Source organism: Clupea harengus, chromosome 7 (assembly GCF_900700415.2).
Source record: "Clupea harengus chromosome 7, Ch_v2.0.2, whole genome shotgun sequence".
Lineage (NCBI taxonomy): Eukaryota > Metazoa > Chordata > Actinopteri > Clupeiformes > Clupeidae > Clupea > Clupea harengus.
Genome location: NC_045158.1, coordinates 25,046,556 through 25,067,294, shown reverse-complemented (window position 1 = coordinate 25,067,294; position 20,739 = coordinate 25,046,556). Strand labels below are relative to the sequence as shown.

The 20,739-nt window shown below is 49.0% G+C and overlaps 2 protein-coding genes across 2 annotated transcripts in view; both read left to right on the top strand.

Moving 5' to 3' along the window:
* Positions 1–1,170: 1,170 nt before the first annotated feature.
* On the top strand, positions 1,171–11,199 carry ppp2r2aa (protein phosphatase 2, regulatory subunit B, alpha a). Its single transcript, XM_042708318.1, is given in 10 exon segments — positions 1,171–1,457; positions 2,738–2,815; positions 5,010–5,107; positions 5,939–6,104; positions 6,491–6,603; positions 7,211–7,397; positions 8,036–8,200; positions 8,965–9,134; positions 9,983–10,074; positions 10,897–11,199. Coding segments are annotated over 10 exon segments (1,353 nt in total). The 5' UTR covers positions 1,171–1,450; the 3' UTR covers positions 11,174–11,199.
* Positions 11,200–15,883: 4,684 nt separating this feature from the next.
* The window catches only part of bnip3la (BCL2 interacting protein 3 like a), a 9,865-nt gene continuing 5,009 nt past the window's right edge, over positions 15,884–20,739 (top strand). The window contains exon 1 of the mRNA XM_031570931.2: positions 15,884–16,015. Coding sequence (XP_031426791.1) covers positions 15,961–16,015 — 55 coding nt within the window. The 5' untranslated portion in view covers positions 15,884–15,960. The remainder of the gene's footprint in view (positions 16,016–20,739) is intronic.

Genomic DNA, 20,739 nt, shown 5'->3' with positions numbered 1-20,739 from the left:
AGAGCCAGGCCACATGCTACTGCCCAGTACCGATGCCACGCAGCCCAGAACCACCTAAGACACGACCGCGGCTCGGCCAGTCTGGGCCAGACACACAAGCTATATCTGGACTGTGACTGTTTTGCTGAGCCCTGATGGACACAAGGTCTGCCTGGTTTCGCTGGTCCACCCAGAACCATGGGACCAGAACCATGCCTGGGACTGGTGGCCCGAGACCACAGTGGGGTGGGGATCGATGCTCCGCATCATCACGGTCACTGGCAATCTTAGGTGCGGGTAACTGTGTGCCCAGAGCCCAGAGCTCTGTTTGGGTGCTGAAGCTGTGGCACTCCATGCCGCCGGCAGAGAGGACCTGCGACTGACCTTTACAGCGCCACTGCCAGAAGGAGGGTCCTCCACACTGCCTTCAGCCAGCTGGGATCCTCCACACCACCGCTGCCGTCAGCCAGAAGGGCTGCTGCCAGTCGGAGAGACCAACGCATTGCTGCCACTGCTGCCACTGAGGGTCATCCACGCCGCTGCCATTCAGAGGGCCAGCCACACCACCGCTGCCAGCCAGAGGGTCCACCACAGCGCCGTCACCAGCCAGAAGGGCCGGAAGGACCTACATTTTACCACCCGATGCCAGCCTGAGGATCTTTCACGTCGTCGCCGCCAATCACAGAGTCTGCTGCGTCGCTGCTACCAGGTACAGATTTCTTGCGTGCCACCGCTGCCAGCCGGAGGGCACCCGCACCATCATTACCTCTCTGACCTCTGAACCTGCTTTTTTCTGCTTCAAAATAAAAGGCAAAATTAGCTACGCCAGTGTCATCTCACTTCAAGGACCATGAAGCTACATTAGTACAGTATTAATCTGTTTACATTGAAATTTGCATGTAAATGCTTAACTCAGTAATTATATCTCACAGCATTTATGCATTTATCTAGCTGTGGGCCATTTACTTCCCCAGCTACCATCAGCAAGCCATTTAAAATCTGATGGTTGTGAGGGAAATAATGGTACATGAAGACAGACATAGCAGGGACTTGCATTTTAGCGTAAATAACTAGATTTTTCATCTGGGGACACATTTTGACAGTTGAAAAAAGTCCTTGTCCTGGATTTATGGATTGATTTCTTTGGGTTATTTGCAATTGATGCGTAGTTATCATTACAGATTACGTTTGACGCCCTGACGTCAGAGCGGGAAGACGTTGCGCCATTTTGAAAGTGCAGTGGAGTGAGTAGGCTACTCTTGGTTACAGAGTTTGAAAGTTTTGCCGTTTCTCTATTGATGAAAAGTAGCGAGAGCAATTGAGCGGGGTACTAAAGAGAGCCTTTTCATTGAGTTAACTCGCTGTGCAGTTACTTTGTTTACCAGACTTTTCTTGTGGACATTTTACTCCACCAAGCCCGGCAGATTGGTACGGCAAGGACTGAAACTCAAGACTGACATTCCCTCTCAGCATGGCAGGTAATGTTGGCATTATCCATGGGACCTAGCACGTTAGCATAGCTGCTGCAGAACTAACATTCACTGACTAACTCCGATTTTGGTCATTCAAATCCAGAAAATGAGCGAAGACAGTGTATCGACAGGTTAATTGCATCCATGTTACCTTTTCATTAGGAAACTAGTTACAAGATTAGCGCACATTAGGTAGTGTTTTTGCAGAAGCAAGCAAGCTAATGGGGGCCATCAAGCTATGATGGCTCGCGATTAACTAGCTAGGAAGAGAGCAAACCTCTATTATATCAGATCCTGAGATCGCACTCATGAAGCAATACCCGTGCGTGGTTAGAATTGCAATTATCAATAGCTGTGTTTGGACCCGTCTACGATTCAAACGTAAATAACGGACATGACATTTTCCAAGCTAACGAGCTGCCTATCCTAGCTAACTAGTTAGCTCGCTAGTCTGCTCAGTTGAATTGGGGATGACAAACAGTTAGGTCCTGGTAAATCTTGTGTGAGCTAGTTAGCTTTGATGATGTTCATTGTTTTGATGACATGCGTTCATATGTGTAATTGGACACATCTCACAAATGTAATTATATGTAATTGGACAGAAGCTCACAAAAAATGTGTAACCTCGCCTTTTAGCTTCGTAGCTATTAGCTAGCTACGTTAGCTAACTGTAATAGCCAAATAGCTAACTGACGGTCGCTAGCCAAGTTAGTCAATGAAGTAAATTGTAACGGTAATGAATGAAGTAGCGAATGCTTGGTGCATCGGTCAATTGTTAGCAGATATTTCCGTAATTTTAGGAACCATGAAGGTAGTTCCAAGGCTGTCAGGTCCAATTAAATGCTTATACGGGAACTGTTGTGGGTGATGGAATCTGTCTTAAATCACTCTGGGTTTGGTGTTCAGTTCAGAAATCTCGAAGCTACTATCTAGGGCTGTCAAAATGTGGGAGACTTATTCAGAGCAAGCATTCAGCTGATCTTCCATGATTGTGTCATTATTCTTAATGTCAGTTTACTGATTGGCTGTATTTGTTCCATTAAACTCATGCATTCAACATTGGTAGTCTTATACTATCCAGAGCTTTTTATATCAGTGGTTGTCTTTTATGATTAATAAAAGTATCTCACAGAGGCTCAATTGGAAAACACACCTGTACCCAGCAGCTGATATATGTGTGTGTGTGTGTGTGCCTGTGTGTGTGTGCCTGTGTGTGTATGTCTGGTGATGCCCTTTTAGATGCAGGTTCTCAGCGGCTGATGTGTGTTTCTCTGTCCCCTGTGCAGGTGCTGGTGACGGGGACAATGAGGTCCAGTGGTGCTTCTCTCAGGTCAAGGGGGCGTTTGATGATGACATCGCTGAAGGTAAGCATGTACTCTTCATGTAGCTTTTTGGCCAAAGGCCTCAAAAGTGCCAGGAAGGGCATCCGTAAATAGATCAAGAGAACACTGGTTTGAATATGGAATCCTATCTTGGGATTTACCCTAGGGAAGGCAAAACTCTGGGCAGATGTTTCTCAGGAGGATTCAGCGGGGCAGGGAGTTCCCCATGAAATGCCCGAGCAGCTCAGTGGTCTCTGAGAAATCTCTATGCAACCCTGGAGGTGGGACGAGGCCAACACATGGCTTGTGTACCGTCACTGTGTTAAGCTCTGCTGTCTATGACATCCCCAGTGCAGTCTATAACATCCCCAGTTCAGTCACTGTGTTAAACCCTGCTGTCTGTGACATCCCCAGTGGTGTCATTGGGTGGTGTGCCTGGGTTTGGAGGGTTTTCCTACAGTATTGGAGATGTCAGTACTCAGCAGAGGGAACAGAGGTTGTTCTGTTTAGTGTGTGTGTGTGTGTGTGTGTGTGTGTGGGTGTGTCTGTGTGGATTGGTGAGACAGTGAATGCATGCAGTTGGTACTATAAGTGCACAATCTCCTCCTCCAGCCCTTAACCACACGGTGCAATAGTGGGAATATAACGGTACATTTGTGCTTGACAACATAGCCATAGCCTACACTGTTGCACTTTATAACGCCTAAGATATATTTGTAGAAAATGTATCTAAGTGAGGCCTTGTGTCAGAGGTCATCTGATGATACCTAATGATCAGTGGTCATGTCACTGGTCATCTGATACCTAATGATCAGTGGTCATCTGATACCTAATGATCAGTGGTCATGTCAGTGGTCATCTGATGATACCTAATGATCAGTGGTCGTGTCAGTGTCAGTGGTCATCTGGTGATACCTAATGATCAGTGTCAGTGGTCATCTTATACCTAATGATCAGTGTCAGTGGTCATCTGATGATACCTAATGATCAGTGTCAGTGGTCTTGTCAGTGTCAGTGGTCATCTGATGATACCTAATGATCAGTGTCAGTGGTCATCTTATGATACCTAATGATCAGTGTCAGTGGTCATCTGATGATACCTAATGATCAGTGTCAGTGGTCATCTGATGATACCTAATGATCAGTGTCAGTGGTCATCTGATGATACCTAATGAATCCTACAGCAGATGACATTTCTAATGTCATTAGGCTCTTTCGACTGAAGACGGCACTAAACAGCGTTGACGTAACGTGCCTGCTGGACTTGACACAATGCATGTGGGATGATGTAGGATGCTACCATGTCACATGACCTTAAACCTTCGCGGGAGCAAGGCACCGGCCGTTTTTGAAGTCATGTGCTGCAGTTCCACTCCATCCACTGCACGAGCTAGAACACGCCTGAAGAACATCAGAACATCACCCTCATTGGCTGGAATCTCCCATCACAAACGCTACATGTGTTTTCTGATGCAAGAATGCGTGAATAGAATTTAAAAATTCTGCAACAGTGACACTAAAACATTGAAATAATTGTATGCTGCAGTGTGGGCTGAACTCAGCACTGAATTGATGTGACCTGCAATGCTGAACTGCTGAATGGATCTCCACAACTATTTATTAAAGGAACATTGCAATTAATGTCGTCAGTCATCATGTTCATTTTATTAAAAACTGAAAAGGAATTCCAACTGTATCGACTGTAAACAACAACATGGAATACAATTCCGCGGCATTTCCCATTAGTCACGTCAGTCGCAAATTACAACAGGAGGGAGAAACTGTCCGGCCCGGCGGCCATCTTTTCCAACTCCTCGCCCGACTAGGTCAACGCGAACAACCGGTCTAAGTCAGCCGAAGTTGAAAACGAATGCACCTATTGGCATTAATTTGCCTGCGTTCACAGAGGTGACCTCTGGGTTCGGGTTCAGTAGTCCAGTGCTCCTACTCCTCCTGCATTGCTACTGTTGGTTGATTGTTGGGACTCTGGACATTAATGTGTTTACTGATTGGTTGATTGTTGAGACTCTGGACATTAATGTGTTTACTGATTGGTTGATGATTGTTGGGACTCTGGACATTATTGTGTTTACTGATTGGTTGATTTTCGAGACTTTGGACATTAATGTGTTTACTGATTGGTTGATGATTGTTGAGACTCTGGACATTAATGTGTTTCCTGATTGGTTGATTGTTGAGACTCTGGACATTAATGTGTTTCCTGTTGCTGTTGCAGCTGACATCATCTCCACAGTGGAGTTCAGCCACTCAGGGGAGCTGCTGGCCACTGGAGACAAAGGAGGCAGGGTGGTCATCTTCCAGCAGGACCCAGAGGTGAGGACCAAAGCTACTCCATACACACCTGTAGTGCTCACACTCTTACTCTACACACACTCATAGTTAGAGGAGCATCTTCCAGAGGTGAGAGTGTAGCTGCACATCACACTCATAGTTAGAGATCTGTAGCATCTTCAGTAGGATCCAGAGGTTAGAGATGTAACTGCCACCAGTTCTGATTGTACTCCTACTCTGAGAGTTAGCTTCAGCTGCAGGTTTACTGGTTCGAGTCCTATTCTGCAGAGTTAGTTTTAGCCGCAGGTGTACTGGTATGACTCCTACTCTGAGAGTTAGCTTTAGCTGCAGGTTTACTGGTATGACTCGTACTCTGAGAGTTAGCTTTAGCTGCAGGTTTACTGGTATGACTCGTACTCTGAGAGTTACCGTTAGCCGTAGGTTTACTGGTATGACTCCTACTGTTCGCAGTTAGCTTTAGCTGCAGGTTTACTTGTACGACTCCTACTCTGCAGAGTTAGCTTTAGCCGCAGGTTTACTGGTATGACTCCTACTGTTCAGAGTTAGCTTTAGCCACAGGTTTACTGGTGCGACTCTTACTCTGCAGAGTTAGCGTTAGCTGCAGGTTTACTGGTGCGAACTTAAGCTGTGACTGATGTTTGTAGTGTTCTTCTATGTTTGCACAGTTCCAACTCTCCTGGTGCAGTAATGTGCCCTGTAGGGAGAGTGACCGGTTTTTGTTTGTTTGTTGTTGAAAGATGGTTGAGTCTCCTGTGTCCTATGACTGTGTTATGCCCTTAAGGTGAGTTGGGTTCATGGTGTCCTGTGTGGTGGATGAGTCTGAAGGGTGTCTTTCCTCCTCTGTCCTGCCAGAGCAAGAGCCAGCCTCTGTGTCGAGGGCAGTATAACGTGTACAGCACCTTCCAGAGCCACGAGCCTGAGTTTGACTACCTGAAGAGTCTGGAGATCGAGGAGAAGATCAACAAGATCCGCTGGCTACCCCAGAAGAACGCGTCCCAGTTCCTGCTGTCCACAAACGGTCAGTCCAGCCACATACCATCACACATACAGGAATCAGTTCCACAGCGTCCTGTTTTAGTTCTACAAACCATTTTATGTAGTCCTCCCAGTGGGCCTCTCAGAATAGGTGGCCATGGCAGTGTGTCCAGTACATAAGATGTGTGTTAGTACATAAGGCGTGTGTGTGTGTGTGTGTTTGTGTGTGTTTCATGGGGTTGCTTCATGGGGTCTGAGCCTTATGAGGCCATATAGGGAGCACACTGGGGTGATGCAACAGTGCATTTTTCTCTCTGTTTTACTGTGATATTTATTGTACTCTGTAGCTGTTTGTAACTTGTTTGAAGCTTGCGTTTATGAGTGTGTGTGTGTGTGTGTGTGTAAATGCGTACGTACTCTGCCCTGCAGATAAAACCATTAAGCTGTGGAAGATCAGTGAGAGAGATAAGAGACCTGAAGGCTACAACTTGAAGGAGGAAGATGGACGTTACAGAGATCCCAGCACAGTCACTGCTCTACGGGTAAACGCACACACACACACACACACACACACACACACACACACACACACACACACACGTACACACATGTACTCACATGTACTCACACTCACACACACACACGTACACACACACACACACGCACGTACAAGTTACAGAGATCCCAGCACAGTCACTGCTCTACGGGTAAACACACACACGTATACACACGTACACACACACACACACATATATATACGTACACACACACACACACACACACACGTACACACACACATAATTCTGTGGGTGAGACGAGACTAATGCATATCATTCTACAGGTTAGAAACGGTAGTCTTACTACTAATGCGTATCAATCTACAGGCTAGAAGCGGTACTCTTACAACAGGTTAGAAACGGAAGTCTTAGTACAGGTTAGAAACGGTAGTCATACGATAGTCTTATTAGTACAGGTTAGAAACGGTAGTCATACGATAGTCTTATTAGTACAGGTTAGAAACAGTAGTCTCAGTACAGTAACGGGGTGCAGAGACCCACTGTCTAGTTTAAACCTCAGAAGAAACTCCTCCTCTTTGGTTTGCAGACAGTAAAGGTCATCAGCTCTGTCTGCTCTGTGTGTCTCTCTCAGGTACCCATATTCCAACCCATGGACCTGATGGTGGAGGCCAGTCCACGGCGAATCTTTGCCAACGCACACACCTACCACATCAACTCCATCTCCGTCAACAGCGACAACGAGACCTAACCTGGTCTGACCGACGGACCGGCGCCGGTCAACCTGCTGGAACCTGGAGATCACCGACCGCCAGCATTCAGTACCTCTTGACGCTGGGGGGGGGGGGTCGTCTGTGGCAGACAATTGAGGCTTTCGTCTATGGTGTGAGTGAAATTAAACAGAACAAAACTGGTGTGTATGAGAATGAGAGGTTGTGAAAGAAGGTGAGTGTTTTTGAACTTAGTGTTTCCTCAGTAAGGAGAGAGTAAAGCCCCTGCTTGCAGATGAGGGACTCTGCTGTGTGTGTGTGTGTGTGTGCTCCTGAAGCAGAGTAGTAGCATGTCGCTGCCTGGGGATACAAGCAAGACTGCAGGGCGCATTTTCCTCGCGCATTTCAGAGATGTGCTCTTAAATATGTTACTCTGAATCTCCCAGTCACTGTGACTTAGGCCCGGGCCCCAGCAGGAGAGCCATGCTGTTAGCCCCTCTCCGCTGCCCCCTGTTGGAGAAGCAAGTGCAGCAGTAATCCAAGCGAGTGGAGCGCGCCTGTAGCTCCAGCCCCAGTCTCCAATGTCTGCGGTGTTGGGTCCTAATGTGGGCTAGCTTATTGACCGAGGCCCTAGCTTTTGACCGAGGCCCTAGCTTTTGACCGAGGCCCTAGCTTTTGACCGAGGCCCTAGCTTATGACCGAGGCCCTAGCTTTGCGCGGTATGTAGACCTTGACCTTTGACCTGTAAGACATTGTAGACATAAAGCCGGCCAACATGGAGGAGCTGACGGAGGTGATCACTGCGGCCGAGTTCCACCCCCACGCGTGCAACACCTTCGTCTACAGCAGCAGCAAGGGCACCATCCGCCTGTGTGACATGCGCGCGTCAGCGCTCTGCGACCAGCACTCCAAACGTGAGTATACTTAACACTCAACACACACTGCACTCCAAACGTGAGTATACTCAACATTCACCACACACTCCACTCCAAACGTGAGTATACTCAACACTCACCACACACTGCATTCCAAACGTGAGTATACTCAACACTCACCACACACTGCATTCCAAACGTGAGTATACTCAACACTCACCACACACTGCATTCCAAACGTGAGTATACTCAACACTCACCACACACTGCACTCCAAACGTGAGTATACTCCAAAAGTGAGTATACTCAACACTCACCACACACTGCACTCCAAACGTGAGTATACTCAACACTCACCACACACTGCACTCCAAACGTGAGTATACTCAACACTCACCACACATTGTACTCCAAACGTGAGTATACTCAACACTCACCACACACTGCACTCCAAACGTGAGTATACTCCAAAAGTGAGTATACTCAACACTCACCACACACTGCACTCCAAACGTGAGTATACTCAACACTCACCACACACTGCACTCCAAACGTGAGTATACTCACCACTCACCCCATACTCTTGGGCAGAGGGACTTCTGCAGGGCTGGCACAGGATGTCCAGGGAGGAGAGAACCGCTTGTGTGATTGCACATCATCACTTCACTGGCAGTGTGCTTGAAATGATCCAGATTTAGTTTAGAGCTAGCTGGAGAAGTTGGCCATTCTGTGAGGTTTCTCAGTGTGTGTGTGTGTGTGTGTTTGTGTGTGTTCTGTGCTTACCCTCTCCCTCCTCCCTGTAGTGTTTGAGGAGCAGGAGGACCCCAGCCGCCGGTCGTTCTTCTCGGAGATCATCTCCTCCATCTCAGACGTCAAGTTCAGCCACAGCGGGCGCTACATGATGACCCGAGACTACCTGTCCGTCAAGATCTGGGACCTCAACATGGAGAGCCGGCCGGTGGAGACCTACCAGGTGTGTGGGTTGGGGGAGAGCGATCAGGTGTGTGTGTTGTGTTGGATGGAGAGCGATCAGGTGTGTGTGTTGGGGGAGAGCGATCAGGTGTGTGTGTGTGTGTGTGTGTTGGATGGAGAGCGATCAGGTGTGTGTGTGTGTGTGTGTGTTGGATGGAGAGCTATCAGGTGTGTGTGTTGGATGGAGAGCTGTCAGGTGTGTGTGTTGGATGGAGAGCTGTCAGGTGTGTGTGTTGGATGGAGAGCGATCAGGTGTGTGTGTCGGGGGGGGGGGTGGAGCTGTTAGGTGTGTTGTGTTGAGGGGGGGTGCTGCTATCAGGTGTGTGTGTGTTGGGGGGAGAGCTGTTCTTCTGTTTCTGATTGAAATGAAACAAATGATGATGTAGACCTGGGAGTTTTTTCTACAGACACGTTCAAAAATGTTTTTGTAAATGACTGTATTGCTCCTCTAGAGGGAGCCGTTGAGTAGTAGAACACCAGTTACTGTCCGCAGAAGCTGTGCCAATGTCAGATGTTGGTTTAATAATTGTTTTTAGCAGAAAATGGAAATGATTGTCTGATGAAAAGCAGAAGTTTAATGCCGTTTTAAATGTCCTAGGGGTGGGTTTGTGTACAGTATGGGCTCATTAACATGGGAACTAAAGGCTGTGAAGCACAGAGGAACATTGGAGGTTTGTCTAGACATGAAGCGTTCAGAAGTACGTGACTGTTGGTGTCTGTGCATTTATACCAGTTGCACCATTTAAGGTGCAACTAAAGTCTTTTTATTTATGGAACCCTCAGGTGTCAAGCTCACAGTCGTTACATCTGTTTGCCCTAATTGCTGGATTGGCACATCTCTGTCTGCAGGTGCATGAGTACCTGAGGAGTAAGCTGTGCTCGCTGTATGAGAACGACTGCATCTTCGACAAGTTTGAGTGCTGCTGGAGTGGAGATGACAGGTGAGAGGGGACACCACCCCAAAACTACATTTTCTATCTCCAAACCAGTGCCCCAAAAACTACATTTCCCATCCCTGGACCAGCACCCCCAAAACTACATTTCCCATCTCCAAACCAGCACCCCAAAAATTACATTTCCCTTTCCTGAACCAGCACCCCCAAACCTACATTTCCCTTCCCTGAACCAGCACCCCAAAACTACATTTCCCATCTCCGGACCAGCACCCCAAAACTACATTTCCCTTCCCCGAACCAGCACCCCCAAAACTACATTTCCCTTCCCCGAACCAGCACCCCCAAAACTACATTTCCCGTCTCCGGACCAGCACCCCAAAACTACATTTCCCTTCCTTGAACCGGCACCCCGGAAATGACATTTCCCTTCCCTGAACCAGCACCCCCAAACCTACATTTCCCTTCCCTGAACCAGCACCCCAAAACTACATTTCCCATCTCCGGACTAGCACCCCAAAACTACATTTCCCTTCCTTGAACCGACACCCCGGAAATTAAATTTCCCTTCCCTGAACCAGCACCCCAAAACTACATTTCCCATCTCCAAACCAGCACCCCCCCAAAGAAGTGTAGAGTCAGTCCTTCATCCGGGGTTCTTGAAGTGTATCGTGATAAAGTAGTCCGTCCTCTCTCTGGGGTTCCTGTAGTAACTGAAGTGTATAGTGATGGGGACAGTAGAGTCAGTCCTCTCTCTGGGGTTCCTGTAGTTACTGAAGTGTATAGCGATGGGGACAGTAGAGTCAGTCCTCTCTCTGGGGTTCCTGTAATGTTTGATCTGATGAGTGTTTCTCTCTTGTCCTGTCTCAGTGTGGTGATGACGGGCTCCTATAATAACTTCTTCCGGATGTTTGAGCGGGGCGGGCGCCAGGACGTGACTCTGGAAGCATCGCGGGAGGTCAGCCAGCCGCTCATGGCCCTGAAGCCACGCCGCGTGTGTGCAGGCGGAAAACGCCGGAAGGACGAAGTGGGCGTCGACAGTCTGGACTTCAGCAGAAAGATCCTGCACACCACCTGGCATCCCCATGACAACATCATCGCCGTGGCTACCACTAACAACCTGTATATTTTCCAAGACAAGCGTTAACGGGCATTAACAACTACTTTTGATACTAAAACAGATTTTGTATGGAATGCAGTATATTCAGGACCTGGCCTTGAGCCGTCAGGCTGCCAAACCAAAGGCAAACGTGACGTCTTGTTTCGGCCACCATTTCCCCACATTCTTCTCCACTGTAAGCCACTTGTCTGGATTTTGTTTTTGTTTGTTTGTTTGTTTGGTTGGTTTTTTTAAACACTCCGACCTCAGAGGCATTCCATTGGTTCGTCTGTGTGCATTTTACTGTTTTTGCTGTACATTGTTGTTTTTTTTAAATGTCGTACAGATTTTATTTTATTACTTTTTTTCGTCCTGTTGTTTCGTCCCGCTCCGCCGTTAAAGTGCCCAGACACGGCTGCACTGACCCGGCAGTGACCTCCGACCTCCTGGACTCAAAGCTGTAGGGCCGACGGACCGGCTGTGTGTGTGTTTCTCCGCCTCACGTAGCTGTGGAGCGAGTAGAGAACAGCGCAGCCGTGTGTGTGTGTGTGTGTGTGTGTGTGTGTGTGTGTGTGTGTGTGTGTGTGTGTGTGTGTGTGTGTGTGTGTGTGTGTGTGTGTGTGTGTGTGTGTGTGTGTGTGTGTGTGTGTAGAGAGAGAGAGGAGATGCACCAACGTCAGCAGACCAGTAGCCTCCGCTTCATGTGACTGGGCAGAGGTGGGCCAGTGAGGACGAACCAGTACAGTTTCACCAGCCCCTGAAGATGACACACACACACCCATGGTCAGAGACCCATGGTCATCTTGGTGTTTCTCCATGTTTGATCAGCACCACTTCAGGAGGGTTTATTTTACTGTAATTTCTGGAAGTTAAAACATAATGGTTTCTCATGATCTTGGGTAACTTTTATTTTTATGTTTGATTTGACATTTCCCCCCAAGGTGTTTTTTTTCTCTTCTTTTTTTTTTTTTTGTATAAGAGTTATTTTTTGTGTTTTTTTGTTTTGTTTTTTTAACTGTTTGTACGAGAGGATAATCACTATAGTTAGATTTATTTTTCTACAGATGAAATGAGGGGGAGGGTGATCTGCTCCTGAAGTGCAACTCTGTAGCTGTTCTGTCCTCTCCTGTCCTGCCCTGCCCTGCATTGTCCTCTCCTCTCCTGCCCTGCATTGTCCTCTCCTGTCCTGCCCTGTCTTGCCCTGCATTGTCTTCAGTGCTGTGTCTGCTGGCTGGGAGATGGCTGACTAGAGCTGTCTTGCGTTGTCTGTCTGTCTGTCTGTCTGTCTGTCTGTCTGTCTGTCTGCTGGCTGGGAGATGGCTGACTAGAGCTGTCTTGCGTTGTCTGTCTGTCTGTCTGTCTGTCTGCTGGCTGGGAGATGGCTGACTAGAGCTGTCTTGCGTTGTCTCTCTGCTGGTTCTGTCTAAAGGCAGATCCAGGGGTAGAGTTTAGGGGGGGGGGAAGACCGCTGTGGCTCCTCAAACAGCCCCTGACTGGACTAGACCCGGGCCTGTTCTGGTGCTGTTCCGAAGCAGACCCAAGCCTAATCAGGGCCCGATCCCATCCAAAGTGGGCTCCTGTCTGGCTCTGGTGTGTCATTGGCTTGGGCGGCAGGAAGTGCTGTCATTGGCTGGGGCGGCAGGAAGTGCCGTCATTGGCTGGGGCGGCAGGAAGTGCTATCCAAAGACTACTGAGCTGTCTACTGTCTCCACTGCTGTCCTGACACAGGCAGTCTGCCTGGTTCCTGGTGGGCCGGGCTGGGCTCTACAACAGACCTGGTGTGGAGGATCCATCCCTTCAGCTGGTGTTGAGTGGAAGAAGGGTGCTTCTGTCTGCATCAGTAGCCACAGTCAAATCCCTTTTGTGTGTGTGTGTGTGTGTGTGTGTGCGTGCAGGCCTCATCCAAGAAGATCATTCAAGAAGACCAACTGGCAGTAGAGCGATGGGACTGTGTGTGTGTGTGTGTGTGTGTGTGTGTGTGTGTGTGTGTGTGTGTGTGTGTGTGTGTGTCCTGTCCTGTCCTGTCCCTGCTGGGGATCTGCTGATGTTTTCTTCAGCAGGATTGTGAGCCATTTCCATGTATTAGTCGGAAGTGAGCGAGTAGGCATTAGTGATTAGCCCACGACAAGCAGAGGTCTTGGAAAGGTCACCCTCTGACTCCATCGGAGGAGAGATGTTTGTCTCTGACTGATTCTTTCCATAGGGGAGAGGAGGTGTTCATCTCAGACTGACTGACGTGTGCAGAGATGTTCATCTCAGACTGACTGACCTGTGCCGAGGTTCTCTGAGCTCTTCTTGTTTGACCAGAGGTGCTCCTCCCCAACTGATCATCTCCATGCAAGCAGACACTCCCATCTGGCTGATGATTTCGTGCAGGCGAGTGATCCTATGACGGATCCACTCCGGCTGATCCGTACGAGTACAGACGTCCTCTGACTGATCCGTACGAGTAGAGATGTCCTCTGACTGATCCGTACGAGTAGAGATGTCCTCTGACTGATCCGTACGAGTAGAGATGTCCTCTCTGATCCGTACGAGTAGAGATGTCCTCTCTGATCCGTACGAGTAGAGATGTCCTCTCTGATCCGTACGAGTAGAGATGTCCTCTGACTGATCCGTACGAGTAGAGATGTCCTCTGACTGATCCGTACGAGTAGAGATGTCCTCTCTGATCCGTACGAGTAGAGATGTCCTCTAACTGATCCGTACGAGTAGAGATGTCCTCTCTGATCCGTACGAGTAGAGATGTCCTCTAACTGATCCGTACGAGTAGAGATGTCCTCTCTGATCCGTACGAGTAGAGATGTCCTCTCTGATCCGTACGAGTACAGATGTCCTCCGACTCCTCTGCATTCTCTGGCTCTGAGTCTTCCTCACTGTTTGTCTTATGAGTGAAGGGTCCAGGCAGGACGTGATCAGAGGCTTTTCCAAAGCTGGTCCCGCATTCAGTCACACTCGAAGACACGGTTCTGGTCCCGCATCCAATCACACTCGAAGACACGGTTCTGGTCGTGCATCCAATCACACTCGAAGACACGGTTCTAGTCCTGCATCCAATCACACTCGAAGACACGGTTCTGGTCCTGCATTCAGTCGCACTCGAAGACACGGTTCTGCTCCTGCATCCAATCACACTCGAAGACACGGTTCTGGTCCCGCATCCAATCGCACTCGAAGACACGGTTCCAGACTTGAATTCACTGCCAGGCACGCCGAGGCAATCTTACTCTTCACTTCGATGCACTTATACCTTCATTCCTGCCCGGACACTCCGTGTGCTCTCTGTAGACATGTGAGCGCTGAGGGGGGACACCTGATGGTGCCGGTGTCAGAGCTGATGTCTCTATGCAGGGGGAAAGGGGAACACTGGGGTCCTTACCTGTGGAGCATTAAAGTGCTCACATTACATGCAGCAGAGGTGTGTGTGTCTGTCTGTCTGTCTGAGAGCATGTGTGTGTCGTGTGTAGAGGTGTCTGTTATGTGGCTGAAACAGGGCCATGTTGGATGACTGCGGTGTTTGGATTCAAGAGTGAAACTGTATGTTTGGCCACTGCTCATGACGGAGGGCTTTGTGCGGGGGGAACATGAATCATTCAGACCTATGTAACAATGAAAGACTTCAAACCAAATAAACTTCATCAATCAACTATCTGTGCAAGTTGCATGTGTTCATGATGTGTGGATTATTGTCTGGAAATGTGGAGAGAAAAAAACGGCTGATTCCCCAGGCTGCTGTTCAGGTCCACCAATCCGGGACCAGTATGGCTGCGACTCGGGCTAAAACATCCAGAGAAGTGTTTTGTGTTCATTTCCAAACAATGGTGCCACTGGACTGAAACGATTGGTTAAAGGGTGAGCCAATGGCTTCAGATTAATCCAGGTCAACTCTGACTCCATGGCTGGAGAGCTTCTCCCTCCTGTCCACAGTAAATGTAGTGAAACACAATGATTGATCTGGAATCATACTTGGTTAGGGAAACAGGCTTGAAACATCAGAAGCTCTCAGTACAAGTTTTGGGTAACTTTCAACTTTAGGAAAACACTTAATGTAGGGTTATTTAATAACTATGAAAGTGCCATATTCTCTGATAAAATAATTTTTGAAAGCTATGCTTCTTTAATCCCGCTGCACACAGACATCAGAGACCGGGGCTGATGGAGCCATTTATCAAACAAATGCGATTCTGTGGAAAGAAAATGGCTGCTCTTTAGTCTCCAAATGCAGTGATCAGTGTCCAGTTTATTGGCAACCAGGACTGTTCAGTTGGGGCAACAATTAATGTCTGTCTTTGGCATGAAGTTTGCAGTTAAGCAGATGTCGCAACATTAGGAGGATGTTTGTGTCTGATGCATGGCTTCACGTGGAGGGCCCCCTCGTCTCTCCTGGCATCTCTGAGGTAAAAGGTGCCCCATGACCTCGTATTGTTATCAGATCAGCGTGAGTGCAACCCTGGTGTCCTTAGTGAAAACATGTATGCATTCAGGTCAGGTCAGGTCGGGTCGGGTCAGCTCTCTCTTCTCTGCCTCAGTCTTTCCACCCGATCTACATGCACAAGAAACCCTCCCAGCCGCCAATTCCCACCAAACTATTATGTACAAATTCTACTCTGCTTATAATATATAATGTATGCCAGGCTGTTAACCCGTAATATAAACTATAAATTACGGCACTTTTTTTTATTGAGAAGCACTTGCTTTCATTCGGCCAAAAGGTTGCCCGAGTGATGACGTTTCAGTTCAGGTGGGGCCACGGGAGGGGGATGGTGGGTCCGTTTGCGCGCTCCCGCTTTGGAATATGCGCGTCATGCTGAGTGACTGCTGACTGGCGAGGCAACATGTCCACCACAGTCGCTGCTCAGCAAAACAACAACGAAGAACCAGGACTTAACGGTAAGATCCGTGTTATTTTTTTGGCTGTTAGAAATGCAGTGGCAAAAACCTGCAGTTAAATAGATGAATGGCGTTTTTGTGAAGTGTATTACTGATATTATGTAACGTCTATTGTTACATTTCGCTCAATGGTTGGAATTTCCTCCTTTTTTGCAGGGAGGGGTTGAGGGCGTTCATGTTGTTTCGTCACTTAAAAGCCACCAATAAGGCTGCGTAGGTTTTGCATTGTATTGCTTTGTGTGTGATTGATTGAGGACAAACCAATGAGAACTTCGTATGAATGTTGGCGTCCCGTCGGGGCGGTACCATATTGATATCAAAACAAGGCGAGAAAGAATTGGGGTAAAATGGAGACGGGGGCGGGGTGGGGAGACGCGAATAACTAGGCAACTGTTACAGATGTTTTCCATCGTTCTGCATTAATGTGAAATCACTTACGATTCTTCTGGGTCAAATACATTATGGTATTTTACTCTTTCTTTTACTTTAGTCGTGTGCTCAACATATTTGCGCTGGAAAATACTATCCGCACTCTTAACAAAGACATCTGTTTCCGCAGTGTTTTGCGTCGCTACCATAACATGTTACCACAACGTGTTATGATACCACGTAGGATACAATCTCAAAATAATGAATTGGGACGATTTAGCCTTAAAAAACGGCCTCCGTTGTTATCTGAAGTAACTTCGTCTGAACATTGAGGACATTTTGTTCTCAGCGTACTCTTGAGTTGAACTCTCCGTGGGTCATGTTTACAAGTATCTCTTTGTGCCACATATTTGGTTTTTGACGTGCCCTCTTTGTTTTGTGTATTTGAAGCTGTTTTCCAGAATTTTTCCCCCCAAACTAAACGTTTGACGCGCCTCCCTCCCACTTCACACCAAAAAAGCGAAGTCTGTGTGAAGGCTAGGATTGTGCCTTAATGCATGGAGGTGTTGCCCTGTCTGTATAGCCCGGTAATTCCTGAATTATAAAGTGATGATCTGCTATAGCAAGGTTCTGATACTGCAGGTGTTGGGTGGTGTGCATGCACTCATGATGATGATGATGATGTATTTGAAGTATCACTTAAGATAAGAGTTCATGGTTAACGGCTGAGAAAGCCGTGTAATTCCTTTGAAGGGGACACTGTGTTCCACACACACACACCACTGTGTTTTCCAGTGCAGTTTAGCCCCTCTGCTACGTGAGCGCACTGCCTAATGCTCTTGGGCTGAGTGTGTGTCTGCAGCTCTGACACACCGCACACACACACACACACACACACACACACCGCACTGCCTGATGCCATGCTCTTGGGCTGAGTGTGTGACTGCAGCTATGACACACTGCACACACACACCTCACCTGTGATGCTCTTGGGTCGAGTGCGTGCGTGTGTGTCTGCAGCCCTGATGCGATGCTCTTGGGTCGAGTGTGTGTGTGTGTGCAGCTCTGATGCGATGCTCTTGGGTCGAGTGTGTGTGTGTGTGTGTGCAGCTCTGAGGCGATGCTCTCGGGTCGAGTGTGTGTGTGTGTGTGTGTGTGTGTGTGTGTGTGTGTCTGCAGCTCTGACTTGATCGTGCTTCATTCACCATTCACCAGCCTCAGCTCCCCCCCAACCCTGCTGGAGCTGTTTGCACAACAGAGGCATCCTCACTGGTCCACCCCACTCCCCCGACACACACACACACTCTCACACACACACACACACACACACACACACACACACACACTCTGGCCCAGGTCCAGCATGGTGCCACTTGGAGTGGGTGCAGGGTCCAGATTCTAACAAAACAAAAGCTATGAGCAGAGGGCTGAGCCATTTCTCTCTCTCTTTCTCCCCCCCTGTCCCCCTCTGTCCCCCTCTGGCTCTCTCTCCCTCCCTTCCCCCCTCTCTCTCCCCCTCTCCATCTCTTTCTCTCTCTCCCTCCCCATCTCTCTCTCTTTATCTTCTCTCTCTCCCTCTCTCTCTCTCTCTCTCCCCCTCCCCTCTATCTCTCTGTATGTGTGTGTGTGTGGTAAGTTGTCCTAGAACAGGCTCTGCTGCCTTGCTAACCCACAGCACACAGCACAGCCTTCCCACCTCACACACCACTTCCAGGAGCAGCAGCATTCCCACCTCACAACACCACTTCCAGGAGCAGCAGCATTCCCACCTCACACACTTCCAGGAGCGGCAGCATTCCCACCTCACACACTTCCAGGAGCGGCAGCATTCCCACCTCACACACTTCCAGGAGCGGCGCCTCCAACACTCACACACAGAAACTAGGTTAGAGACAGACTGGGCTTGTCTCATTTATATAGTGGCGTGCCAGAGATTACATAATGCCCACCCCCATTCACCCCCTCACCCGCTGCCCAGCCTGTGGAGATTCCAAAGCAGCACATCCACCAGTCTGTAGAACAGAACCGCACAGCACATCCACCAGTCTGTAGAACAGAACCTCACAGCACATCCACCAGTCTGTAGAACAGAACCGCACAGCACATCCACCAGCCTGTAGAACCACACAGCACATCCACCAGCCTGTAGAACCGCACAGCACATCCACCAGCCTGTAGAACCACACAGCACATCCACCAGCCTGTAGAACCGCACAGCACATCCACCAGCCTGTAGAACCACACAGCACAGCACATCCACCAGTCTGTAGAACAGAACCTCACAGCACATCCACCAGTCTGTAGAACCGCACAGCACATCCACCAGTCTGTAGAACAGAACCGCACAGCACATCCACCAGTCTGTAGAACAGAACCTCACAGCACATCCACCAGTCTGTAGAACAGAGTAGCACAGCACATCCACCAGTCTGTAGAACAGAACCTCACAGCACATCCACCAGTCTGTAGAACCGCACAGCACATCCACCAGTCTGTAGAACAGAACCGCACAGCACATCCACCAGTCTGCAGAACCGCACAGCACATCCACCAGTCGGTAGAACAGAGTAGCACAGCACATCCACCAGTCTGTAGAACAGAACCGCACAGCACATCCACCAGTCTGTAGAACAGAGTAGCACAGCACATCCACCAGTCTGTAGAACAGAGTAGCACAGCACATCCACCAGTCTGCAGAACAGAACCTCACAGCACATCCACCAGTCTGTAGAACAGAACTGCACAGCACATCCACCAGTCTATAGAACAGAGTAGCACAGCACATCCACCAGTCTGTAGAACAGAACCTCACAGCACATCCACCAGTCTGCAGAACAGAACCTCACAGCACATCCACCAGTCTGTAGAACAGAACTGCACAGCACATCCACCAGTCTATAGAACATAGTAGCACAGCACATCCACCAGTCTGTAGAACAGAGTAGCACATCTCTGCTGGCTGTAAAGCAGTAGCATCTTCACACAGGAGCTGTGACCAGCAGAGGCATGCTGGGTATTTGGAGCAGGAAGCAGGTTTTGCAGGATTTTTATTTGCTTTCCAGGCGTCATTGTGGCAGCAGCACCAGGGGTGTGTGCCGTGGGACAGCACCAGGGCTGTGTGCCGTGGGACAGCATGAGGTTCCCAACCCCAGGGGTGTGTGCCGTGGGACAGCATGAGGTTCCCAACCCTAGGGGTGTGTGCTGGGGCTCAAGCCTGTAGGGATGAGAAGGACGATGAAGCCCTAAGCAGTAATGACTGTCCAGGTCTCCTGCTGTGCCGTTAGGGCATTATATATGCAGTGCCCTTTCAGTCACCATGGTGATATATACAGTGCCCTCTCAGTCACCATGCTGGTCACACAGTGCTGTTTGCTTTGAGGGAGGCCTGCTTCTATAGGGCCGGTCCTTAAAGCCCATGTTGTGTTAGTGGCCCATGCCTGTGCTCTTCTATCGGACCGGTATATAAAGCCCATGCCTATCGGACCGGCCCATAAAGCCCATGTTGTGTTAGTGGCCCATGCCTATCGGACCGGTCCATAAAGCCCATGTTGTGTTAGTGGCCCATGCCTATCGGACCGGTCCATAAAGCCCATGTTGTGTTAGTGCCCATGTCTGTGCTCAGTGCTGCGGGCTCCTGTTTGTGTCTCTGGCTGCTTTATTGTGCCAGTGGCCGCTGACACCTAGTGCCCCCACACTGCAAAGCCAATGGAATGCTCAGCTCTGCCGCTGTCATGGAGACAGGGCCATGACTCTGGGCAAAGACAAAGGGGGAGTGCGTGTGTGTGTGTGTGTGTGTGTGTGCGCGTGTGTGTGTGTGCGTGCGTGTGTGTGCGTGTGTGTGTGTTGTCAGAGAGCTCGGCATACGCTGACAGAAGACAAGGGGACCTAGTTTGACTAGCTGGGTGACAGGCCACGCTGTGTTCAGGAGCCATCGGGGCTCATTTGTTGAGTTCTGCTCTGTTGTGTTTATCTCTATCAGTTATTGTAGACTGGGAAGTGAGTAATTAGCGTGCATGACTTTGCCTACTTTCTTACTCTAATAAATGAGTCTGTCCTGGATGCACTTAATGTCACCTACTTCCACTGATCTCTCTCTCTCCCTCCCTCCCTCCCTCTATCTCTCTCTCTCTCTCTCCCTCCCTCCCTCTATCTCTCTCTCCATCACTCTCTCTCTCTCTCTCTCTCTCTCTCTCCCTTCCTTCCTCCATCTCTCTCTCTCTCTCCCTCCCTCCCTCCCTCCCTCTATCTCTCTCTCCATCTCTCTCTCTCTCTCTCTCCCTCCCTCCCTCCCTCCCTCTATCTCTCTCTCCATCTCTCTCTCACTCCCTCTCTCCCTCCCTCCCTCCCTCTATCTC